The sequence below is a fragment of the Phyllobates terribilis genome, unplaced genomic scaffold (genome assembly GCF_046119375.1).
Source record: "Phyllobates terribilis strain yellow unplaced genomic scaffold, ASM4611937v1 Scaffold_1__5_contigs__length_1240528914, whole genome shotgun sequence".
Lineage (NCBI taxonomy): Eukaryota > Metazoa > Chordata > Amphibia > Anura > Dendrobatidae > Phyllobates > Phyllobates terribilis.
Genome location: NW_027362761.1, coordinates 977,992,811 through 978,020,185, shown reverse-complemented (window position 1 = coordinate 978,020,185; position 27,375 = coordinate 977,992,811). Strand labels below are relative to the sequence as shown.

Genomic DNA, 27,375 nt, shown 5'->3' with positions numbered 1-27,375 from the left:
TGATAACTGTAGTTTTCACGTTTAGCACTCATAGCTATGATAGTCTATGGGGCTGTTCACATGTCTGTGATTTGTTGCAAAGACTTAATCCAAGTGTCAGATCAAACTCAGCAATGCATGTCTATGGGTCTGTGAAAAAAATCGGACAGCACTCAGAAGCCATCCGTGTAGTATTAATTTTTTCCCTTTTATTTGATAAAAGGTGGAGAAACTTTTTTTCCCACAAATGAGAAAAAATGGTGAAAATCGGACCAAACTCAGATGAAACGGATGAAAATCTGATAAAACTCTGATGAAAATCGCTTATGAAACTTTGTCTAATTTTCTCGTACTTGAATAAAACTGATGTCTGAATGAGACCTAAGAGTAGCTTACCGCAATGATTTTTGATGCTGCTGATTTTTTTTAAAAAAATGCAAGTAACCTATTTTGCTTAATGTGTACAGAATTGCTGCAGAAAATCTGCAACATCAAAAACTCACTCACCAAAAGCTCATTGAGAGAACGGAGCCTTAGAGGGCACTTAAGCTATTGGTTAATACACTGTGCTGGTTATAAAAACTATATGCCCAATTCATCATTTGGGATAAATGGTGCGCAAGGTTCATGAATTTAGTGCACAATTAAATTTTTTTTTTCTTAAACCAGTTTTTGCAACTTTTTAGCGCCAACAGTTGCAAATCTATTTAAAATAAAATAGCAAAAATGCATTGAATCTTAATCTCCTTCAGAAACCTTACTCCAAGAAAGAAAAAAAAATGCATCAAGTCACATTCCATGAATCTGTCTAAAACATCTAAAGAAGCGAAGTTCTTAAGGAAGATTAAAAATAAACGTTAAAAAGAAAAACAACTAAAAAATGGCAAAAAAAAGTATAGAGATAAGGTGCAAATACTAAACTCACTAAAAAGGAGCAAATTACTGCAGAATGAAAAAGATGAATAGAGGTCTATATATTCCCCATCTTACCTTCTAGTTTACTGTATAGTTTATTAAAGGGAGAAGATAAAAGTGTTCATTTAACAGAACATGATGTGCAGTAATGTGTTAACATAGTACATGTTTAGGCTTGGTACCTACTGCTGATCTTAGGAATAGGAGGCAACAGGAATGTTTATCGTAAATATATCCCATCCATTAATGAAGAATACGTACATTCAGGTTCATGCATGTAAAGCCATTATCTTTCTCCTATTATACTAAAAGAACAGACAAACCACTTCATATAAAGAGAGAGTGAAGGATGGGAATCTTACCAAGTGAGAAGTGCCAGCAGTGTGATGAGCAGAATCCATGTTTCTTTGGAGAAATCTGCGATGAGGTACATTCTTAATCTTTATTCGATGTTACGCTCTCTTCTGTATGCCCGGTCTTTCCCTTCTTGTTGTTGATGGTCTTTCTGCACTTTTGGCTATCTTATTTCTCCCCTCCCCTGTGATGCTGCCCTGGAGGATGGATCATATACATGAGAACACATTTGGCCACAGTCCAGGGACTTGTGTGCACAGATATAACATATAATTCTTTTTCATCTTATATAATTACTTATATAATTTTTCTAGCATGTCACGAAAAGACCAGAATTTTTTGTTATGCTGAGTTTACATAATTTGACTGCGGTGATCAGTTATTATTATTTATTATTATAGCACCATTCATTCCATGGCGCTATAATAATAAATAGACTGGTACAGGAGGAGCGGGGACCCTGCCTGCAAGGGCTCACAATCTACAAGGAATTGGTGAGGATACAGTAGGTGGGGGTAGAGCTGGTCGTGCAGTAAATGGTGGAGCGAGGGTTACTGCAGGTTGTAGGCTTGTCGGAAGAGGTGGGTCTTCAGGTTCCTTTTGAAGATTTCCACGGTAGGCGAGAGTCTGATGTGTTGGGGTAGAGAGTTCCAGAGTAGGGGGGATGCACGGGAGAAATGTTGTATACGATTGTAGGAAGAGGACATAAGAGAAGGAGATCTTGTGAGGATCGGAGGTTGCGTGTAGGTAAGTGTTGGGAGACTAGGTCACAGATATATGGGGGGAGACCGGTTGTGGATGGCTTTGTATGCCGTGGTTAGGGTTTTGAACTGGAGCCTCTGGACAATGGGGAGCCAGTGAAGGGATTGACAGAAAGGAGAGGCCAGGGAATAGTGGGGGGACAGGTGGATTAGTCGGGCAGTAGAGTTTAGGATAGATTGAAGGGGTGCGAGAGTGTTGGAAGGGAGGCCACAGAGCGAGAGGTTGCAGTAGTCGGGGCAGGAGATGATGAGGGCGTGGACTAGTGTTTTTACAGATTCGTGGTTGAGGAATGTGCAGATCCGGGAGATATTTTTGAGTTGGAGTCGGCAGGAAGTGGGAAGGGCTTGGATATGTGGTTTAAAGGAGAGGTTAGAGTCCAGGATTGCCCCGAGGTAGCGGGCTTGCGACACTGGGGAGAGTGGGCAGCCATTGACTTTGATGGATAGGTCAATTGGGGGGGGGGTTAAGTGAGACGGTGAAAAGATGATGAATTCAGTTTTGTCCATGTTAAGTTTTAGAAATCTGTCAGAGAAGAAGGATGAAATAGCGGACAGACATTGTGGGATTTTGGTTAGTAGGGAGGAGATATCGGGTTCAGAGAGGTAGATCTGTGTGTCATCAGCATAGAGGTGATACTGAAAGTCATGGGACTCTGGGACTCTATGAGCTGCCCCAGGCCGAAGGTGTAGATGGAGAAGAGCAGGGGTCCTAGGATTGAACCCTGGGGGACACAGACAGATAGGGGGCGAGATGAGGAGGTTTTGTGTGAGTGGGAGACACTGAATGTCCTGTCAGTTAGGTATGAAGCGATCCAAGATAAGGCCAAGTCTTTCATGCTAAGAGATGAGAGAGTCTGTAGTAAGAGGGAATGGTCAACTGTGTAAAAGGCAGATGACAGGTCCAGGAGGAGGAGGACAGAGAGAGTAGTGTCACTTGATTTGGCAGTAAGTAGGTCATTGGTGACTTTAGTCAGAGCAGTTTCAGTGGAGTGGTGTCGTTGGAAGCCAGATTGGGGGCGGTCAAAGAGTGAGCAGGAGGAGAGGTGGGAGAACAGTTCAAAGTGCACATGTTGTTTCAGTAGTTTTGAGGCATAGGGGAGAAGTGATATGGGGCGATAGTTAGACAGAGAGGATGGGTCAAGGGATGGCTTTTTGAGAATGGGTGTGATCAAAGCATGTTGGAAGCATGAGGGGAAGACATCAGTTGTTAGTGACAGGTTGAAAAGGTGGATTAGGGTTGGGATGAGGATAGTGGTAAGGTTAGGGATGAGGTGGGACGGGATTGGGTCAAGTTCGCAGGTGGTGAGGTGTGATTTGGAGAGTAAAGAGGAGAGTTGATCTTCCGTAATGGTGGAGAAGCTGGTTTTGGAGGAGGAGGATTTAGTAGGTGTGAGGAGGGGCTGTGGGGACTTTAGGCAAAAGCTTTGTCTGATGTTATCAATCTTCTGCTTGAAAAATGTGGCAAAGTTTCAGCTGAGATGAGAGGAGAGGGAGGAGGCACTGGGGGACGGAGGAGAGAATTTAAAGTTTTGAATAGCTGTTTAGGGTTGTGAGTTACATGCTAGTTGGTTGGCCAATGACAGCTAATACGATTGTTCTGTGCACAAAGGATATCATTGTTCTCGGTAGCCCACGTCCCATTTACACAAGACAATGTGAAGCCAAGAACTATAATTTTTAAACAGGCTAAAACATAATCACACCTGACAAACAAGTGTCTTGCTGGCCTGTTTAGATGGCTTGACAGTTGAAAACCCAATTATTTACCCATCTAAAAGCAGCATTAGGCCTTGTCCACATCATGTTAAGAGCTACAGGTAGTGTGAATGGCAGAAAAGGCTCACCACAAATGACAGTCTTAATGAATCGGGCCCTCAGTGTATCTGTATGGTTCATTAAGCTGGCAAAAGCCCAAAAATGTCCTTTTGTCATTCATCAAGTTAATATATGTTAGCACAGGAGCAGAAAAAAGCATGGCATATAAAAATTAAATTTGGCATACTCACTGTCCTGGCTTCTAGTGATGAGCTAATGTGCTCGCCACTGCTCAATAGTCGATTGAGCATCGGGTGCTCGGGGACGCTTATTACTCGATCGAGTATCGCGGGTGCTCAAGTGCCATGTTCGAATTCCCGCCCCACATGTTTTGCTGCTGTTAGATAACGAGTGAATATGCAGGGATTACCTGCCATGCACGATAATGCCATAGCCATGTTGGCTACTGGCATTACTGTGAATGGTCAGCTGCATCGCATCATTGGGTCTTATATAAGACCCAGTGAGGCAATCCTCGGCACACTCTCCTCTGGAAGCAGTTCAGAGAGAGTTGATCTAGGAGGGAGAGTTTAGATTAGAGCAGGCATATAGGTAGTGTTTAATTGCTATTGTATACCGCTGCTGCACCATTAAAACAAAAGTCCTTTTCTGTCCCACATACTGTCCTTTCTCTAGTAAAACTGCTGTTACCTGCATTCAATGTAGGGATAGTTGGTGCAGGAGGGATAGTTTTGGATTAGAGGCATATATGCAGGGTTTATTGCCTTACAGTATTTCTATAGGTACATATACTGCTGCTGCTGCAGCCTAAAAACAAAAGTCCTTTTCAGGGCTACATATTTTCTTTTCCCTATTAATACCAGAAAGTTTGCAGGCACATATTATATACCTGTGCGGTAAGGGACAGGGAAGTGGACGTGTTGCATAGGGTGCACGCAGAGGCCAAGACCATGGGCCAGGTGAAACTGTCTGCTGCAGGAGCACAACAAACATGCTCATCCATGAGACCTAGCTTCTAGTGATGAGCGAACGTGCTTGGATAAGGGGTTATCCGAGCACGCTCGAGTGCTAACAAAGTATCTTCGGCGTGCTCAGAAAATAGGTTTGAGCTGCTGCAGTTGCATGTCTCATGGCTGTTCGACAGCCGCAATACATGCATGAATTGCCTGTTTGTTGGTCGAACATCCGCAAAACATGAAGCTGCGGCGACTCAAACCTATTTTTCGAGCATGCCAAAGATACTCGGTTAGCAAACGAGCATGCTCGGTTAACCACTTATCCGAAACGTTCTCTCATCACTACAAGCTACCTGTCCCACTTTGCAGGGGGCATGGGACACCAAGTGATCTTAAACTTGGTTATTCCGAGGAGCTCTTTACATTTCTATTTATTGATTCTGGCCTCTCACCCTACACGTTTCAAGAGGGACATGAGGAGACCATTGTGTGACATGCAGAATTAGTGCTGTTGCTTCAAAAGCATCCAGCAACTGTTACAAATAACACAAGCACAGGAGACAGGAAGTGTTGTGCTTCAGAAGCATCCAGCAACTAGAGAGGTTAACACAGTCACAGGAGTGTTTTAGCAGAGCCCCAGGGGGATTGTGGGGAACTTGTTATTGTAGTCTGGCTGAAGCCCAAGAGAAAGGTGGTGTGTTATCTGGATCTGACAGAAGGCAACTGAACAGGGTTCTTATCAGGAGAGAAACTAAACACAGGTCAGATAAACTCCCTGAACTAACAGTGCAGAGTATTATTGGGCAGGAAGATAAGGACTGGAAGGAATTGTGTCACTCATCAAACCCTCTCCCCTCCATCTCCATGCAGGATAAAGAATGCTGTGTACTATTGTATCCTTGTGAAGGAAAAGCCTGTGGTTGTGTATGCATAGAAGTGTGCTGCTAAGAGATATAATCTATGCTGAATTATGCTACTGAAGAGACTGTAATACTGAGCCTTGTGAAGAAACTACTGTATTGTTACTGGAGCCAGTTGCTCAAGAAACTCAGACTGTACTGTAATGAAGATTGTTGCTGTAATATCCCTGAATTGCACCGGCCGTGCTTCAGATTAAATTCCACTGTTAAACTGTTGAAAAAGACTCTTGTCAGATGTGTCTGGTCAGCAATTAAATCTATCATGTGCCTGAGAGAAGCTGCAGCCTATGGTTGCCCTGAGTAATGGTTCCCCCAGGATTCCAAAAGATTCATGAAACCCGTCTCTCCCTATCTGAACCTAGCTGCGTGTGTGTAACAATTGTATTATGTATTGATGCCCAAATATTTGAGCAGCCACAATCAGAAGAATATGACGGTGAGGAATGGCAATTAGTGTCTTAAAAGGTAGATAATGAGACACAGTGTATGAGGCCCTCATTTATGTCTAATACAGGGTGTATCGGAGTCCCTCTTCCTTCTAATTTTAGGCAGTTCTTTTATTGTTCGCATAGGCTTTGTGAGTTTCAGAGTCCCTCCATCATAAATTAAACAAGATGTGTCTGACCATACCACACACACCACATGCCCAGATAAGAAAGTAAAATGTTAAAATTACATTTACCGGTGGGTGTAGTTTTATTTCCCCCTCTACTATGTTATCTACTGAAGAGGGGGGAAATGCGGTGAGAGATGTCCCGGCTATTAAGGAGTGGAGGAGGTGCTTTTTTACCTTTTTTTAATTTTGCCTTACAAGTCATTATACAGGAAAGAATGTTTTTTAACATTTTTTACTGTAAAATCCATTTTATCTTCGGTTCTGTATGTTTTACTGTCAGTCTGTAAAAGTGGAGTAATACTGTGACAACACTGTTCCCAGCAGCGACCTGTGAGCCAGTGATGCATCCAGGAGTCTTCCCCATGCTGTTTCCATTCCATTTCAGCGATTTTCCTGCTTCCCCTGCTCTCCTGTAAGGGTCTTAATAATAATAATAATAATAATAATCTTTGTATTTATATAGCGCCAACATATTCCACAGGGCATTACAATTCAGACAATTTACAGACATTATGGGCACTGTCCCCATTGGGGCTCACAGGGTCTTCTGGAAAAACACTTGAGTTTCGCATTGGCTTCCATTATACTCGTTACTTGAGTCGAGCACCTCAGAACTTCCGACCTGCTCGATTTGAGTACCCAGCACTAGAAATGAGCGAATGTTTCAATATTCAGTTCGGATTACAATCGCCAAATTTGCAATATTCGCCGATTTATTCGTCGAATGTTCGTCGAACGTTACCAAACGCCATAGGATTCAATGGGGGGCAAAAAAACGCATACACAACACCTTCAAAAGCTGCTAAAACACATCAAATTAGGGGTAGACATCTGGAAAGTGCCATCAACTGACCCAGAGTACAAGTACTATAATTATTATTACTATTACAGCGACATTTATTCCGTGGCGCTTTACATGTCAAAAGGGGTCACCGACTGGTACAAGAGGAGAGAGGACCCTGCCCGCGAGGGCGCACAAACAATCTACAAGGGATGGGTGAGGGTACATTAGGTCAGGGTACAGCTAGTTATGCAGCGGTATGCTGGAGCGAGGCTTACCACATATTGTATGCTTGTCACAAGAAGTGTGTCTTCAGCTTCCTTTTCAAGGTTTCCACGGTAGGCGACAGTCTGATGTGTTGGGGTACAGCTTTATCACAGTAGGGGAGATGCACGGGACAGATCTGCTGAGAGCCTAAATCATGGTAAGCTTCCAGGAGCTCACAACTGAGCAGATTAACTCCTGCATCGATTAATATGAAGGCGAAAGGCTTCTTTATAATGACTGCAGGAGTCGGAGGAATCAGACGCTGCGGTCTTCTGGCTCCTCTCTGTCATGGTAAACCCGTGACACCTTGCAAGCTTCAACACAATGTTCACAAGGTAGACAGCTGTGGTGGTCGGTCTCCTAGACAACGAGCTAACTCCTTTATGGTGATAGAGGACAACATCTGCAAGTAGTTTGTATGTTCTCCCCGTGTTTGCGGGGGTTTCTTCCAGGTTCTTCGGTTACCTCCTCAGTAAAAAAGCAGCCATACAGGAGTGTTCACAGTTCAAAAAATTAGGGCCTGACACCACCATTTCCGTGGCCAATTGATTGTAGATGGTGGATTTCCACCTCTTAGCTTTGTCATGTGTGGGAGGAAACAATCTTTTATGTGACAACAACTGTGGGACTGAGAGCTGGCTGCAGTGCTGAGAGAAGGCGGAGTACAGTGAAACTGACAAACTGCTGGACCGTGAGTGAGGTGCAGGGGGACATGTTACGGTGGATTGAGAAAGATGTAGTGTGCACGGTGAAACATACACTGCAGGCATGTCCGCTTTCGGTACAGCTGACGGGCTCTCACTCAGCCTGACTGCAGCGGGTAGAGAAGCAGAGGTTCTGCGGTGGGAGACCTGCGTGCCAGTACTTGGCAGAGTAACAGATGAGGATGAAGAAACAGCGGATGTGGTTGATGGGGCAGTTGATGGTTGTTAAGGTCCGCTGGTCTGCATTTTATCGCAGTGAGATTGCCAGAGTAACGCATGTTGATTGCTTATGTGAAGGTTCATGCATTTCCCACAGTGCTTTTACCAGGAGTCCATCTAGCTGGCACTGTATAAGGCATCTTTCACCGATTAGGCTGATGAGGCTATCTTTACTGACCAAGGAATCCTCCTCCCAGGAGTACATCATTTTATCTCCACACTGGGCATTAAGTAACTGATGCCCCTGTCTCTCTTGCAGCTGTTGTAGACGGGAACACATTTGAGGATAGTACTGACGCAGCCGTTTTATCTCATGTGCCATTCTGGGGTTTGGTGAGATTTGGATTTGCTTCTGGGGCCTCCTCTGTGTCGCGGTTACCAGTCGCCCCGCACTGGCAACCTCCTGTCTTTTAACCCCAAACGACCGTGACCATTGGCATTCTTTGTCATAATGTCTTTCCTCACCACATCTTAGACAGTGGACACACACCGTACTATGATTTGATGAATGGCACGCTTCACAAGCCGGGTATCTTCTGTTTTGGAACCCACTCCTGGGTCTGAGGGATACAGGTTCTGGCCTGGAACGAATCAACTTTTTCACCTCAATTAACTCGGCTCGCAGTTCTCCTATTACTTCCTCCCCGTCAGCGCTGGCGGTCCTCTATTTTGGCCACCAGGGTTCTCCAACTTCAGCTGACTCATTTTGGTGATTTTAGGAGCAGAGCCTTTCTTTAACTTTTGTTCACTCTCTGACTCCAAACTAGCTGCCTCATTCATTTTTTCAATTAGGACTTCATCCAGAATGCCAGGATCTTCTAGATACTGTTTCAGCTGCAACTTGATGTCTTTGCTGATTAACCCCATTCCCAATGATCTCAAGAACTTCTTCTGGACTAGTCCAGCATCAAACCTCTCCTCCGCTTCTACATCTCTGGATGCAAACAACAGTCTGCCCTTCAGTTCAATTGCTCTGAACAAGAAACTTTGGGGTGATTGATTCGTTATTTTTCTGTGAGAGGTTAATGAGTCGGTGGAACAATTCTGAAGTACTCTTTTCTTTATAGTGCCCTTTTAAAATCATCTTCAGCTGTTGCAAGGTCAATTGACTCTTCATTTCTAGCATACTACAGAGGTTCAATCCTGGGCTGATCACTTTCATCACCCCCTCAACGATCTCATCTGGCTGGTAGCTTTTCTGTAAGCCTGCATCGATCTGGTGCAACAAGTTCATATAAGACAGTTTCTCTTTCTGTTCACACTCTCCAATCTGTCCCAGGATCTTGAATTCTTTCCTTATGGTGATTTGTGGTGACACGCCCCCAGGGCCGTGTGGTACTCGGCAGCCGGGCCTCTGGTTGCTGGGGGATATCACGGTAGCTGGCCCGGTCCGTGACCCAGGGCGGTCAGTAAAAAGGGGGATTATTTATAGGGGATTTGTAAAGTTCGTGACGCCACCTGTGGATTGCGGCTAAAGGGTGCCGCCGCTGCGGAGCAGTCCTCTGGAGCTGGTGTTACGGCAGCAGGGGTGGTGTGGCTCCCCACAGGTAGAGCTTGCTCCAGGGCAGTGTAAAGCGGTTTAGGTTGCGCTGGGCGTTGTAGTGCCGGGAGGGAGAGATGGCGCAGATGAAAGAAGGGACGGAGGCAGTGCGGTGCAGTCATCCGAGTTTTTACTCACAGTTCTTATGACAGTTCCACTGGTGCACTGTACAGTTGTCGGCCTCCCACGTCGTGCTGCGTTCACCAGGCGGAGGTTCAGCACTTCCTCAGGAAGATCAGGAGTACCTGGCAGAACCCCACTTTCTTGTGTTCCTAGCTAGACCATCTTCACGCTGGGTCTTTCTCCCTCCTGCCCTGCGCTTCCCACTCTCAATCCCGCTCGGGTGCTCTGAAGTCCCTCCTGTCTCGTCGGAGTTCCCGGACTTGCTTGACCCTCACGGGGATTAGAATGAGGCTTCGGCAACTGACTATATAAGCCAGAAGCCTCCGGTTTTCCCAACCGAGACGTAGAGTAGCACGGCTGGACCAGGGGCCGGTCCCCTTCCTGCGGCCTACGATCCCTCTGTCTTCTGACAGATGCGGGGTGTACGGGTGCGTCCTGCACTCGCCGTAGCCCCTAGGATCCCTTCTTAGAATGGATCCTACTCCTCTGCTCCCGTCCTGGGCCTCTAGGACAGGGCCCTACTTGTGGAGCAGAGAACCTAAAGAGACTCAGCTCCCTGACTGTCTTCACACTCTCCTCTTACTGAGCTGCCACCCTAAGATAGCTTCACTTTTTATATCTCACTCTATAGTGCTCCCTCAAACTGCTTCCTCCACCCACACCCACTACTGGTTCCCCCTACCTCTGGGTTCCCCCCACTCCAGCCAGGGTCAGGGCTCAGCAGCTGCGCTCATGCATGTTGCCCCTCCAGCCGGCCTGGAGCAGTGTAGTGTTGGATGCAGGTGTTGGGGTTCCGGGCAGCACTCCCTCTTTACCTGAGAGAAGGAGACTCCACACCTCTGGGTGAGGTGCAGCACGTCTGTGGTGACTGAACCCTCAGGGGCGCCACAGTGGTGTTATAGAGGACTATCTCCCTGATTTATCTAACCCGAGCAGGTTAAAGGTTTTGTCTGAGTCTATCACCCGTTCAGAAGTTTTGGTCGATTCCTGCAGGGCTGTTGTTAGGTCTTTGAGTTGTTCTTTCAATTCCTGTAGTTCAGTCTGCGGACGGAGATTCCCGCTTTTGGTAATTGGTGCCACCCCTCCATCCACCAACTTCAACCTGGTTAGATACTGTGTTAGCTCCTGGAGGAACGTCCCCATGACGTCTTCAGCTTCTTTCTCCCCCAGCTCATCCATTTTTGCATTAATGGCAGCTAACAGTTGTTTGCGGTTGTGTGCTTTAGAAATCTGTTCTTCTGACATCTTTATATGTTCTGCTACTGTTCTCAATTCTTCACAGGTTAACTGAAGAAACAGCTCACTAATTCTGTCCATTTGTATTACCACATCCATTGCTGCTAGTGAGTTTTCTTTAGGGCTGGTCCCCTTTAACTGGTGTAGCAGAGTTGAGTTGAGGTGCTGTGCTGCTGTGTTTTCCAGACACTTTTCCTCTTCTCCCTCTACACGCTATTTTCCGCTCAGGATTGCCTGCCATGCACTGTAATGCCGTAGCCATGTTGGTTGTGGGCATTACAGTGATTGGCTGGCCGCACAGCGTCATCAGGTCTATATCAGCCTTGGCGCTGCCATGCTCATCACAGTCACTCCGGATCAGACAGTGTAGGGAGAGCTGCTGCTGTGTCAGGGAGAGAATTGATCGTGTATTAGGTAGTGTAGGGAGAAAAACCGTACATTACACATATCCATCTTAACAAACAGTCCTTCTGAGGACTAATCCATCTGCAGAGATATCAGGCAGGCAGGGTGTATAGGCAGACGGTGTATATAGCAGACTCCAGTGCATATAGCACAATAGGCTCCATTCCAGTTCTGTCTGCTGCTGCTGTTAGATATTTCTGGAAATAGACCCAGGTCTCAGGGGCCAGGAATAATTTTTTTTGCATCTTAATCCTCATTATTTGCTTAAAAAGCAATCCAGAGAACACGATTTTTCTGCGCCATTTGCTTGTTGGCACTGCAGAATACAGCCAGGTCCTTTCCATATTACAGCGCTAAAAATCCATCTATTTAAAACTGTGTTTTCTCCGTCACACGGATCACATATACGTTTTCAGAAAATAATGCCATTTCTGGCCTCCATTAAAACATTTTTTCAGTGTGTCAGCAAAGTTTTTGACACTGGTTTGCTGTTCAAAACAGTTACCTACAGGCCAGGTATTTAAAACTTTGTTTTCTCCGTCACACGGATTACATATATGTTTTCCGAAAATACTGCCATTTCTGGCCTCCATTAAAAAAAAATTTCAGTGTGTCAGCAAAGTTTTTGACACTAGTTTGCTGTTCAAAACAGTTACCTACAGGCCAGGTATTTAAAACTGTGTTTTCTCCGTCACAAGGATTACATATACGTTTTCAGAAAATACTGCCATTTCTGGCCTCCATTAAAAAATGTTTTCAGTGTGTCAGTGAAGCAATTGACACCAGATTGCTGTTCAAAATAGTTACCTACAGGCCAGGTATTTAAAACTCTGTTTTCTCCGTCGCACAGCTCCCATATACGTTGTCAGAAAATACTGCCATTTCTGGCCTCCATTAAAAAATGTTTTCAGTGTGTCAGTGAAGCAATTCACAGCAGTTTGCTGGTCAATCTACTTACCTACAGGCCAGGTATTTAAAACTCTGTTTTCTCCGTCACACGGATCACATATAAATTCGCTCCAAACTCATTCATTTGTAGTGAGCGCGGAAGATACTGTCCTCCATTTAAAATGGGCAAGGCACGTGGCAAGGGACGGGGAACTGGACGTGATGGTGATGGTGCATGCAGAGGCCAAGGACAAGGCCGTGGGCAAGCCGAAATTGTGCCACAACAAACACCCACATCTTCTCGCCTGACCTTCCTGTCCCAATTTCTAGGGGAGCACACCACTATTGAACTCAGAACAGTGTCAAAAGGTTGTTGGTTGGATAGCGGATAGTGCTTCCAGTCACTTAGCCACCACCACCACCACCCTGTCTTCCACACGGTCAAGTCTCAGTAGCCGTGAGTCTGGACCGCATATTCCTCAACCTGATCCTCCTTCCTCCCACCATGCCGAGTACCCAGAGACAACTAATCCCACACTTGGACACTCTGAAGAGCTCTTCACTTTTCCATTTATAGATTCGGGCCTTTCGCCCGGTCCACTTGAAGCGGGGCAAGAGGAGATCGCGTGTAGCGATGCCCAAATATTTGAGCAGCCACGGTCACATGAAGGCAACGGTGGGAAAGTGTCACAAGAGGTGGACGATGATGAGACACAATTGCCAGAAAGTCAGGGTGCGGAAGTGGAAAACAAGGTGGTGGATAATATAGTAACTGACCCAACCTGGCAGGAGGACATGCAGAGCGAGGATAGCAGCACACAGGGGGAGGGAGGCAGAGCACCCCAACAGGCAAGCAGAAGCAGTGTGGTGGTCGCAGACAAAAGGCAGGCAACCGTTTCCCGTAACACCAACACGAATGAAGTTGCCAGTACAACTGTTAGGTCTTCCCGAGTCTGGTTGTTTTTTAAAGACTCTGCCGATAACCCCAAAAAGGCCATTTGCACCACCTGCCAGACCAGCATCAGCAGGTGTGGCAAAACGACCAGCCTGACCACCACCGGCATGATCAGGCACATGGCAGCAAAGCACCTGACTTTGTGGGCCGAACCCCAGGGTCCAGGAACAGTGTCTGCGGGTGGCAACATTGCTTCTTCCGCTGTTGTGCATGCAAGCCAATCCCCTGTCCATGGTGCATGCCTCCTGCCCTGCACCTGTCGTTGCACACTCTCAAGTAGAAGCATCAGGAAGCACGTCAATGAATGTCCTTGTCCCAGCGCAGCGTTCAGTTGTCCATACCCCAGTCCTTGGAAAGCAAGCTCAAATAAGCAGCCAACGCCCCACAGGCCACACTACTAAATTCTCACATTTCACGACTGCTTGCACTCGAAATGTTGCCTTTTAGGCTCGTGGAGACGGAAGCATTCCGCAACCTGATGGCGGCGGCCATCCCTCGGGACTTGGTCCCCAGCCGCCACTATTTCTCCCGGTGTGCCGTCCCCACATTACACAAGCACGTGTCCCAAAACATTAGCCGTGCTCTCAACAACGCAGTTACCGGTAAAGTCCACCTAACCATGGACACGTGCACAAGTGCTTGTGGGCAGGGACGGTACATCTCGCTGACGGCACACTGGGTTAACATAGTGGAAGCCGGGACCCAGTCGGACCTTGGGACGGAACACGTCCTCCCGACGCCAAGGATTGCAGGCCCTAGGTCAATCAGGGTTGCCCCCATGGTCTACAGCTCCTGCACCTCATCCTCCTCAGCCTCCTCCTCCTCTTCAGCCTCCATCTCCGAAATGACCACATCAGTCACAAGCTGGAAGCACAGCAGCACTGCCTCGGCCAAGCGGCAACAAGCTGTGCTGAAGCTAATATGCTTAGGTGAAAAAACGCACAATGCTGAAGAGTTGAGGACAGCTGTGAAAGAGCAGGCAGATCTGTGGCTCACACAGCTGAACCTACAGCCAGGCATGGTCGTGTGTGACAATGGCCGGAACCTGGGGTGGCTCTGAGGCGAGGCGAGCTCACACACGTACCATGCCTGGCCCATGTGCTTAACCTCGTGGTTCAGCGGTTTCTCAAATCCTACCCGGAGCTGCTGGTTCTGCTTGTTAAAGTACGCCGCCTGTGTGCCCATTTTAGAAAGTCAGCTACAGCTTCCGCCGCCCTTGCAGTGTTTCAGCAGCGTTTGCAGCTTCCGGCTCACAGACTTGTGTGTGATGTCCCCACACATTGGAACTCTACACTGCAGATGTTGGGAAGGATTTGTGAGCAGAAGAGGGCAGTTGTTGAGTACCAGCATCAACAAGGCCGTTGGTATTCAGTTCAGACTCCAAACATAAAACCTCAGGAGTGGACATGTATGTCAGACATATGTACCATCCTCCAAAACTTTGAGGACTCCACCAAGATGGTGAGCGGCGATGATGCCATAATTAGCACCACCATCCCGCTTCTCTGTCTTCTGAAACGCTCTCTGCTCACAATCAAATAGGATGCATTGCAGGTGGAGCACGATGAGATGGAGCAAGGAACCATACAGGGTGATTACACACAGCCAAGCCTCATCTCATCCCAACGTGGATTGGGTGACAATGAGGAAGAGGAGGAGGAGGAGGAAGGACAGGAGCTAGTTTCATGCACTATAGATGGTACTACCTGCACAGCTGTCATACCATCTGTTCAGCGTGGATGGCCAGAGGACAGAGAGGAGGAGGAGGAGAGCATGGTCAGTCATCCTCTTGGTGAGGACACGGAAGTCTTGTCTGTTAGTAGTCTGGCACGCATGGCCGAGTTTATGTTACGCTGCCTTTCCTATGACCCTCGCGTTCTCAAAATTTTGGGTGACAGTCATTACTGGTTGGTGACACTTTTAGACCCACGCTACAAGGAGAACTTTATATCTCTTCTTCCTGAGGCGGACAGATCTACAAAAATGGGGCAGTACCCGAAAGCCCTTGTTGCGGAACTATTAAAAAAATTCCCATCTTAAAACGCTGGCGGCAGAGTGCACACTTCGCTGGACAACCAAGGAGTACAGGCGAGAGAGACACAACTTCAATCCAGCAGAGGTAGGGGAACACTGTCAAATTTCTGGGAGAGTTTTCTCAGACCCTCCCATCGGACAGACCCTGAGGCATGGGGTACTCTCACAAGGAGTGCAACGTTTGGGAATATGCTGAGGGAGTACCTTGCCGACCGTACCAACGTCCTCCGTGATTCCGCTGTGCCTTATAATTATTGGGTATCCAAGCTGGATACGTGGAATGAACTGGCTCTCTATGCCTTGGAGGTCCTGGACTGCCCTGCCGCCAGCGTTTTATCAGAGCGGGTTTTTAGTGCCGCTGGTGGAATTATAACTGATAAGCGCATCCGCCTGTCAACTGAAAATGCTGACAGGCTGACTCTTATAAAAATGAACAAGGGCTGGATTGGGCCAGACTTCTCAACACCACCGAATGATAGCAGCGTAACATAAACTCCAATCCAGTGTCTTTTCTTGGGAGGTGTATTCCCATGCACCTTTTCACACCCACACATGGGTATACGCTTCCTGATTTTGTCTATTTGCTCTTGTCCTCCTCCTTCTCCTCATCCTCCACCACCATATCACCAGGGTGACCGTGGTACGTGATGCAAAACCACCTAATTTTTTTAAAGGGTGTTTATGATGCCCGTAAAAAAAATTTTTATACAGTATGTTCATGTATACCCGCCAGGGGTAAATGTTTGTCAGCCCATACACTTAGTGCATGGGCATTACAAGTATAGGAGGCCCACTCCTTTCTAATGGGAACATTTTTTTTTTAGGCCCTCCTCCACGTCTCTTCCAAGGGACATTGAAGTGCCTCCAAATTTATGGCAGCCCTTGCATTCACTGCATAGGCCAACACTATGGGAGACTCTCTCCTTTCTAATGGGAATTTGTCGTTACTGTGGCCCTGCTCTGTGTGTTTTTAAATTCTTAGTGGGGTTTTTCCTAAAATTGGTCAACCGTTGGACTCACTGCATACCCTATAACTGTATGGCAGACTCTCTCCTTTCTAATGGGAACATGCCGTACCTTGTTACTGCGGCCCTGCTCTGTGTGTCTTTAAATTCTTAGTGGGGTTTTTCCTAAAATTGGCAGCCGTTGGACTCACTGCATACCCTATAACTGTATAGCAGATCCTCTCCTTTCTAATGGGAACATGTCGTACCTTGTTACTGTGGCCCTGCTCAATGTGTCTTTAAATTCTTAGTGGGGTTTTTCCCAAATTTTGGCAGCCCTTGCAGTCACAGCATGGGCATTACTACTATAGGAGACCCGCTCCTTTATAATGGGAACATTTTTTTTACTGAGAGGCTCCTCTATGTCTCTTCAATGAGGTATTGGGTTGCGTCCAAATTTTTGGCAGCACTTGCAGTCACTGGATACGCAATAACATTATAGGAGACCCACTTGTTAATAATGGGAACAACAAAGCATAGCCGGCTGATGGCTCTCTAACAATAGCTAGGGCCGACTGCTGGCCTTTTAAGAATAGTAAGGGCCGTCTGATGTCCCTATAAAAATAGGCTTTATGACTTTCAGAGTCCCTCCATCATAAATAAAACAGGATGTGTCTGATGATGTGTCACACACCACATTGCCAGATAAGCTTGTAAAATGTTAAAATGACATTTCCCGGTGAATGCATTTGTCTGAAAAAAAAACGTAAAAAAAACAAAACAATAGGATCTTTCTTTAGTATAAAAAACAGCGTCGCCAATTTAACAACAATGTAATCACATTGTTCAGCTCATGCACCTCCTCCTTCATCTCCGAAATGACCATATCAGTCACAAGCTGACAGCACTGCAGCACTGCCTTGGCCAAGCGGTAACAGGCTGTGCTGAAGATAACATGCTTAATGCTTAATCGACAAACCGCCCAGCGCTGCAGAGTTGTTGAAAGCTGTAACACAGCAGCCTGATCTGTGGCTCTCACCACTGAACATACAGCCAGGCATGGTCGTGTGTGACAATGGGCGGAACCTGGTGACGGAGAAATGACAGCCGGGGTAGATACGGTTTCCCTCTATGCCAGTCCTTTCACCGAGCTAAAGAATATTGCTGTGGTGAAATACAACTCCCACTGAGAAGCTGTTTCAGATTGAAAAACATTGTGCCCACCAGAGGATTTGATTCTGAGGGCTAACCTTTCTCCCCCGCTCAAGAGCCCCATAGCAGCTGCAAAAGTTAGCGCTATCATGAACTCTCCTGAGCTAGAAGCCAAGGCACACCAGAGGATGCTCTGATGGGACCGTCCAACCCTGCCAAGAAGCAGTCCTGGCTAAGAAAAGTGGGTGGAAAGGTTCCCAGACACTCTGTGGCTGCTTTTTTACTGAGGAGGAAACACACGCAAACATGGGGATAACATACAAAGTCCTTGCAGATGTTGTCCTTGCTGGGATTTGAACCCAGGATCCCAGCGCTGCAAGGCTTCAGTGCTAACCACTGATCCAATGTGCTGCCGTTCACCCTCTAATATCTAACAGGCTGGAGAAACTTGCAACTACTGCCACTCTATCTTCAGCTCCTTTGTGAGAAAATGTAATTGGGCAGCCACTCAGTCTACCAAATAAAATTCCTGAGAAGGAAATTGGGGATGGCTTCGCTACTGGTATTGGGGGCAGTGCTAATACCATGGCGTCATACCATAGTTTGCTGGAAATATTCCAGGCTGGTAGGAGGCAAGCAAATTCTCACAGAAAAGTACCAGCAGTAATGTTCAGGGACCCGCGCTTGTAGAAGACGGAGACAACATCGGGAGAAGTATGGACACCCGGCCTCCGCCAGCATGAGGTTGTGAAAAGCTTCAGCCTCCATGAGCTTAGAAGGCCATATTTCAAGTGCAAAAAGCTGCTCAGAAATCTGGCAGTTTAGTGTTGCAGCCTGTGGGTGGGTGGCTGGCTGCATACTTGCACTTGCATTCCAAGTAACAGAAAACTAAGCAGATGGTGGCCTCTATCATCATCATGGCCTCACCTCGGCACTATGAACTCTCCTGAAGGAGAAGCCAGGGCCCGCCGGAGGAGTCTCCGGTTCTCTGGTGGGCCCGTCCAACCCTGCAGAAAAGCAGCCCTGGCTAAGTGTGGGGGAAGGTTCCTGGACACTCTATGGCTGCTTCTTTAATGTGGATCGGTCATGCTTATGCATGTTATTTCTCAAACTGCATTACAGATCAGGCCATTGTCCAACTCTGTATTCAAGAAATTAAATGAGCAAAGAAAGATGTGTGTGTGTCAAAGCACCACCGACAAGGGCGAGTTGATGTTGGACGGGCTGCCATTGCTTCTGCAACAAGCTGCATTAGAGGACTTCCTGTGAGAAATGACATGCAGGCTAGATAGGGTTTCCCTGTATGCCAGTCCTTTCACCGAGCTAAATACAACTGTCAGGAAAAAAAGTTGTGGACTGGCTCCATACCGTCCCTGGCCACATTCACCTGTCCATGTGTTTGTGGTTAGGCAGTCCTTCCCAGTAAGTGCACTGGGGAGGGCACGGGTAATGTTGTGGGACCCGTGCTGGTAAAAGGCGGAGGCGATACTGGGAAATATAGTGGCGGCTGAGGATCGCCGGCATGAGGTTATGAAAAGCTTCCGCCTCCACGAGCCTAAGAGGCCACATTTCAAGTGCAAGCAGCGGTCAAAAATTTGGCAGTATAGTATTGCAGCCTGTGGGGGGTGGGTGGGTGGCTGGCTGCCTGCTTACTTGCGCTTGCATTCCAAGGAATGGGGTAGGGACAACTGAACGCTGCAGTGGGACAAGGACGTGAACGGTGATTGTTGCAAGTCTGCAACGACAGGTTCATGGCGGGATGCATCTTCACATGCGCCAAGGATCACTTATGATGGGCACACTTTTAGGCAGTGACCTGGGAGTCAGAGATGCTTCCAGAGGTCTTCCCCATGCTGTTCCCATGACTTTTCAGCACTGTATGCATGTGTCTGATGATGTGTCACATACCACATGGCCAGATAAGGTTGTAAAATGTTAAAATGAAATTTCCTGGTGAATGCATTTGTCTTGGTTGAAAGCAATGCAAAATTGCAAAAACGCATCAAAAACGTGTGAACATAGCCCAAGGTGTGGAGGAGTATTTTTGTTTTTGGTTATTTATTTTGCTTTATATACATTGTACATGTCATGGAAAGGATGTTCCTTAACATATTTCTCAGGAAAATCCATTTTGGTTTCATTTTGGTATGTTTTATTGTGAGTCTGTAAAAGTTGCGTAATACCTCTGACAACGTTGTTGACAGAAGTGACCTGAGAGTCAGAAATGCTTCCAGGGGTCTTCCCCATGCTGTCCCCATGTAATTTGAGCACTGTTCCCATCGATATGGGCAATTTTTGAGCCCTCTGCAGACCGCCGGGGGGAGCCGCCTGAAAAATGCTCGAATTTCCCATAGACTTACATTGGGCTCGTTACACCCAAGTATTCCAATTTTCTCGACCCGAGCAACGAGTACCCAAGCATTGTAGTGCTCGCTCATCACTAGTGCACAGCATTCTTTATCCTGCATGGAGATGGTGGGGAGGGGGGTTTGATGAGGGAGATGATCCCTGTGACACATTTCATTCAAGTACTTATCTTCCTGCCCGATAATACTCTACACTGTTAGTTCAGGGATTTTATCTGACCTGAGTTTAGTTTCTCTCCTGATCTGAATCCTGTTCAGTTGCCTTCTGTCAGATACAAATAACAAACCACCTTTCTCTAAGGCTCCAGCCAGAACAGTAAACAACTTCCCCACAATTCCCCTGGGGCTCTGCTAAAACACTCCATCTCCTATGACTGTGTTAACCCCTCTAGTTGCTGGATGCTTCTAAAGCACAACACTTCCTGTCTCTTGTGACTGTGTTAACTCTTATAGTTGCTGGATGCTTTTGAAGCAACTGCACTACTTCTGCATGTCACACTGTCCTTTGCGGTCTTAAAAAAGGCCCAGGCTAGGCAACCCTGCTGCTGGTCACTGCCAAGTATGCAGTGCTCCTCGTGCTTGCATCACTCCGTGTTTGCACCATAGGACGCAACATAACTTCCTCGTCTTCCTCCTCCACCTCCTCAGATGAGCTACTCAGCTGTGTGCCTCTGCTTTCACACCAAGTTGGATGTACATCCTCAATCATTATCCAATGTGTTATCCCATTCCTCTCCCTCAGAGTCACCCTCCTCCTCTTCTTGCCATGACAGCACAGTACAGTCGAGGGTCTCCCCCTGTACGGAGAACAATATCTGCCCCAAACTATTTTAAGTTGAGATGCAGTCTACTTTATATACCCATTTTGAGTTTATCAGGTCTGTGTACCCCTGTGTGGAGAAGAATATCTGTCCCAAACAATTTTAAGCTGAGATGTAGTCTGCTTTATATACCCATTTTGAGTTTATCAGGTCTGTGTACCCCTGTGTTTAGAAGAATATCTGCCCCAAACAATTTTAAGCTGAGATGTAGTCTGCTTTATATAGCCATTTTGAGTTTATCAGGTCTGTGTACCCCTGTGTGGAGAAGAATATCTGCCCAAACAATTTTAAGCTGAGATGTCGTCTGCTTTATATACCCATTTTGAATTTATCAGGTCTGTGTACCCCTGTGTGGAGAAGAATATCTGTTCCAAACAATTTTAAGCTGAGATGTAGCCTGATTTATATAACACGGTAGAAAGAAAACCAATTTCTATGTTATCATGTGTTCTCCTGTGAGAACAATATTTGCACCAAACAATTAATTTACATTGAGTATAAGTATTATAATGGGGACAGACACCTCTTCCACTGCAGCCAAACCAGCAGATGGAAACACAATCAGAAGTGTTCACATTTAAAAAAATTTGGGCCCAACACGACCATTTCCGTGGCCAACAGATTGAAGATGGTGGAGTTCAACCTCTTAGCTTTGTCATGTGTAGGATGAAACAATCTTTTACGTGACCACAAATATGGGACCGCGGGCTGGCTGCAGTGCTGAGAGAGGGGTGAGTATGGTGAACCGGACAAACTGCTGGTCCGTGAGTGAGGTTCAGGGGAACATGTTACGGTGGATTGAGAAAGATGTGGTGTGCTCGGTGAAACAAACACCGCATGCATGTTCGCTTCCATTACAGCTGACAGGCTCTCACTTAACCTGACTGGAGGGGGTAGAGGAGCAGAGGTTCCACGGGCGAGACCTGCGTGCCAATACTTGCCATGGTAACAGAGGAAGAGTAAGACGCAACGGATGAGGTTGATGGGGCAGCTGTCGGTTGTTGAGATCCGCTGGTCTGCATTTTATCGCAGTGAGATTGCCAGAGTAAAGCATATTGACTGCGCATGTGAAGGTTCATGCATATAGTAGTCAAATTATGGCACTCTTTTATCGCAAAGTTTGCAGATAATGTGAGCTGGTTCATCCTTTGCGGGTCACAAAAAAGGCCCAGGCTAGGCAACCATTGCCATCCCTTGCCAGCTGCAAACCCGAAGCTGATGCTGGTCACTGCCATGGTTGTCACTAAGGATGCAGTGCTCCTCGTGCTTGCATCACTCCGTGTCTGTGCCATAGGATGCAACGCAACCTCCTCGTATCCCTCCTCCTCCACCTCCTCAGATGAGCTACTCAGCTGAGTGCCTCTGGGTTCACACCAAGTTGGATGTACAACCTCATCATCATCCAATGTGTTATTCCATTCCTCGCCCTCCTCCTCTTCTTGCCCTGACAGCACAGTACAGTCGAAGGTCAGAAAGCTGCCCGTACCCATTTTTTTTCCCCCCTGTATGGAAAACAATATCTGCCCCAAGAAAATTTAAGTTGAGATGTAGCCTGCTTTATATACCAATTTTGAGTTTATCAGGTCTGTGTACGCCTGTGTGGAGAACAATATCTGCACCAAAAAATTATATAACTATTGTAACGGAGACCAAAACCTCTTCCACTACAGCCAACTCAGCACAAGGAAACCCAATCAGGAGTGTTCACATTTCCTTAAATTAGGGCCTAATGCCACCGACGTGGTATCAATTTAAGTACAGTAGAAATAGAATAATTAGGACCGACAGGAGTGTTCCCATTTGAAAACATTTGGGCCTAAAATCACCAAAGTGGCATTAATTTTACTAGAGTATAAGTAGTATAATGGGGACCGACACCTCTTCCACTAGCCAACCCAATAGACGGAGACCCAATCAGGATTCCCCACATTTCCAAAAATTACTGGCAGACACCAGCAAAGTGGCATCAATTTCAGTACAGTAGAAATTGTACAATTAGGAACGACACCTCTTCCACTACAGCCAACCCAATGGATTGAGAGACCAAATCTGTATTCTCCACATTTCAAAAAATTAGGGCCTAAAACCTGCAGCAGCAAGAACAGGCACACAAGCCATATCACAGACTGCAATTCCGCAAGATCAATGCAGCACACTAAAAACTACAACATCGCCTACCTTGTACAGTCTGCAATTGGGGTGCAAAAGTCCTTTGAGATCCATGACTTGTTCATCTTGGTGAAAGTTAGGCGGTGAAAACACATTCATGGGACAGCTGGGTGCGCTTATCCGTCAGGATACCACCAGCAACGCTGAACACACGTTCTGAGAGAACACTGGCTGCCGGGTATGATAAAACCTCCAAGGCGTTACAGGCGAGCTCAGGCTATTCATTCATTTTTGAAGACCAAAATGTAAAAGGGTCAAAATCCTCCCTGATGGTATTCATATTGAGCTCTAGATAGTCCTCCACCATCCTCTGCACTCGTTCTCCACATGTCAGACTTGTACTCTGTTGTGCTGGTGCACGAGCTGGTCTAATAAATGTGTGAAAGGACTCACAGAAATTGCTTCTGCCACTTACTCTGCTGTTGCTAATGTTTTGTCATTGATGAACTGACGTGCCGGAGCTGCAATGCACACTGTGTTCCTCACTCCTATCTTGGGGAAAAGCAATAATTAAGGTTGCTTAAAAGCTTGTTTCGATACTCCAACATTAGCGGGTCCCTTTCCAGGGCTGGAAGCATCCGGCTAAATTTACTCGTATAACGTAGATCTAACAGAGTGGAAACCCAGTACTCTGCATTATTTTGAATCCTAACTATACGGGTATCATGTTGCAGAAAGTGCAGCAAGAAGCCACTCATATGTCGGGCTCTTCCAGGTGGTCCAAAGCCAGACTCTATTGTTGGCTGCGTAACACTGATGTATGTTTCCTCCATCCCCTCCTGCGAACCACGTTCAACAGAGAGGGGATGATTATCATCTTCATCTTGTGACTGTTGCTTGCCCATCACCTCATCCTCCTACATTTGTTCCTCAGCTCTTGCACCTTCACTAACAGTATGTCAGGTATCACCAAACCCCCTCGATCGCAGGAAGCGATCATCACTTGCCATCCACCTGTGTGACGACAGTCTGGAACTTTGAGACATTCTTATCGCTTCCGCATCCTCCTCTTCTGGGACAACCACCTCCTGCCACATGCTATTTAATGTCTGCTTTAGCATGTCGATGACCGGAATAGTGGTGCTGATGACGGCATCGTCAGCGCTAACTAGTTTAGTATCCATTTCAAAACTGTGCAGAAGGATACAGAGGTCCTTAATCTGTTCCCACTCCGTAAACGTGATATGCCCCACATCCATACTGCGTTGGCCCAGGCTATACGACATGACATACTGCGTCAGGGCTCATTGCTGCTGCCATAGTCGCTGCAACATGTGCAGAGTGGAATTCCACCGTGTCAGCATATCGCATATCAACCTGTTAACTGGCATGGAGAAAGACCTCTGTATCGATGCAAGTCGATGACATGAGGGATGCGAACGGCGGAAGCGAAAACACATCTTCCGTACTTTCTGAAGCAGCTCATCCAGGCCGGGATAGTGGCGGAGAAATCGCTGTACCACCAGGTTGAGGATGTGAGCCATGCAAAGCATGTGTGTGAGTTCGCCTTGGCGTAGGGCTGCCAACAGGTTCACACCGTTATCGCACACGGCCTTCCCTGGCTCCAGGTTCAGCGGAGACAGCCATTGCTGAAACTGAGACTGGATAGGCAACTCTTCAGCTGTATGACTGTGATCTCCAAGGCATATTAATTTGAAAACTGCATGATTGTGGTGAGCCCTGGCTGCGCAGTATGGAGGTGGTGTGGATTTGCTGTACACTGTTGGAACGCGGGTCTCGTTGATTGCCCAGAGGTTGATTGCCCAGGTGGAGAAGCAGAAGCAGTGGAGGAAGTGTGAAATACAGAGGTTTGTTCTGTATGCCTTGGGGATTCCAAGACTTGTGGAGCAGCCCCTTCCCCGCCTGCCCCCACAGCCACCAGAGTCACCCAGTGCCCAGTCAGCGAGATGTAACGCCCTTGGCCATGCTTACTCATCCAGGTGTCTGTGGTGAAATGCACCCTGGCAGACATAGATTTAGTCAAGGAATGGGTAATGTTGTATGCAACATGCTGGTGTAGCGCAGGCAAAGCTTTCTTAGAGAAGTAATGGCGACTGGGCAATTTGTACTGGGGGACTGTGACAGCCATCAGCTTTCAGAAACCGTCTGTATCTATCACGCGGAATGGCAGCATTTCCATGGCCAACAGATTTGGGACGGTGGAGTTCAACCTCTTAGCTTTGTCATGTGTAGGATGAAACAATCTTTTACATGACCACAACTGCGGGACCAAGGGCTGGCTGCGGTGCTGAGAGAGGGCGGAGTACAGTGAAACGGACAAACTGCTGGACTGTGAGTGAGGTGCAGTCATCCTACTCCGTCCTGCCCCGAATCCAACCTAAAAAAAATTTGGGCATCAGTGCAGATGGTATCCTCTTCTTCTTGACTCTGTGAATGTTTGGAGTACACTTCTAATGCCCATGGTATAAAATAGGTAAACAGTTCTACAGACTCGCCCATCTGTGGTTTGCTACAGTCAGTTGGGCACTTGGACAGTTGCGACATGGGGGGAAGCAAGGTTAATTAGGATACCACCTCTGTGGACTGTACTGTGTGTGATGTTGAGGTGGAGGAAAAAGAGGAGAGGCCACTTGAAGCAGCACATTCCATCCACTTGAGCAAATGCTCTTTCTGACCCTTATCAACAAGGCATATCACTGTGCGGCTGCCAAAGAAAGGGAGTGGAGTAGTCCATCCAGTAACAGAAGTTGTCAGTTGTCTTTGGATAGAACATGACTGTGTTGGTTCACTAGTGCTTTTACTAACATTACCACCTACCCCATGTATACCTTGAACACCAAGTCTATTCCCCCTTCCACTACGACCTCGCTTTTTCCCACTCATGTTGCTCAGATACTGTGGTAGGAGCACGCTATTAGCAAAACAATATTCGATTTTTTCCTCTGCAACAGCTCTGCACACACCTGAATTTCAGCGGCACTAAATGACAAGGTAATATATGGCTTGCTGTATAACATTACTAACCAAACAAAGTTGGTTTTTTTTTACTGTGGATGACGCCTGTATAACATACAAGATATTCTCAAAACTATTTCAAACTGAGATGTCCCTGCTGTATAACGTTAGGAGCCGAGCAAAGTATTTTTTTTACCGTGGATGAGGCCTGTATAATATAGAAGATATCCTCTAAACTATTTCAAACTGAGATGTCCCTCCTGTATAACATTAGGAACCAAACAATGTATTTTTTTTACTGTGGATGACGCCTGTATAACATAAGTCATATTCTCCAAACTATTTCAAACTCAGATCTAGCCTGCTGTATCACGGTAGGAACAGCAAAAAATAAATTTTTTGACTCTGCACAAGCTCTGAATACAGCTGAATTTCACCGCCACTAAAAGGACTAGGTGTCTTATAGCAGAGTGTAATACGTTTGCGACAGAAAGAAATATTTTTTGGACTCTGCCTAGTAACAGAAAAAATATATTTTTTTACTCTGAAAACATCTGAAGTTCACCGCCACTAACGTAGTAGCTGACATATAGCAGAGTGTATGACATTTGCCACAGAAAAAAATCTTTTGTGGACTCTGCCTAGCAAGACAAACAATCAATTTTTTAAATTTGAAAACAACTGAGGTTCACCGCCACTAAGATAGTAGGTGGCTTTTAGCAGACTGTATCTTGCCATACAAAAAATCTTAGGTGGACTGTGGCTAGCAACAGAAAAAATCTTTTTTTTTTTACTCTGAAAACAGCTGAAGTTCACCGCCACTAAGGTAGTAGCTGACATATAGCAGAGTGTATAACGTTTGCCACACAAAAAAATCTTTGGTGGACTCTGCCTGCCAACAGAAAAAAATATTATTATTTATTTATATAGCACCATTGATTCCATGGTGCTGTACATAGGAAGGGGTTACATACCAAATACAGATGTCACTTACAGTAAACAAATTAGCAATGATAGACTGGTACAGAGGGAAGGGGACCCTGCCCTTGCGGGCTTACATTCTACAGGATCGGGGAAGAAGACAGTAGGTTGGGGGGGTGGCAGTAGCTCCGGTGTTGTTGAGGTAGCAACAAGCTATGACCTTCATGGCAGGCTGTAAGCTTGTTTGAAGAGATGGGTTTTCAGGTTCAGTCTGAAGGATCCAAAAGTGGAGGCTAATAGAACGTGTTGCCCACGATGCAGAAATGCTCCGGATTTTTCCTGAGCGTTTCTGCATCTACCTGGCAGAAAAAATGCATGCGGATTTTACAGCCATGGACAAGCGTTTGTCACGCGTTTTGCACATGTGATTTCTGCATGCGGGTTGTCAAGCGCTTTTCCAAGCGATTTTAGCATCACTTGGAAAAGTGCTTGTCAACTTGGTCACACTATATAAATCCATGCAACCAGCATGGATTTATATAGTGTGACAAAGTTAATAGTTAAAAAAAAGAATAAAATGGTAAAAAAAAACAAAAAACATTATACTCACCAGTCACATGACTAAATGACGTCATGGAAGGTCCTTTTACACCACCG

The 27,375-nt window shown here is 46.4% G+C and overlaps 1 protein-coding gene across 3 annotated transcripts in view; it reads right to left on the bottom strand.

The window, feature by feature from the left end:
• LOC141156770 (cytochrome P450 3A8-like) overlaps positions 1-27,375 on the bottom strand; it is a 492,460-nt gene that overhangs the window by 253,324 nt on the left and 211,761 nt on the right. For all 3 annotated transcript variants that reach the window (XM_073643164.1, XM_073643156.1, XM_073643149.1), the window contains one exon: positions 1,257-1,445. In XM_073643164.1, coding sequence (XP_073499265.1) covers positions 1,257-1,327 — 71 coding nt within the window. In that variant the 5' untranslated portion in view covers positions 1,328-1,445. The remainder of the gene's footprint in view (positions 1-1,256; positions 1,446-27,375) is intronic.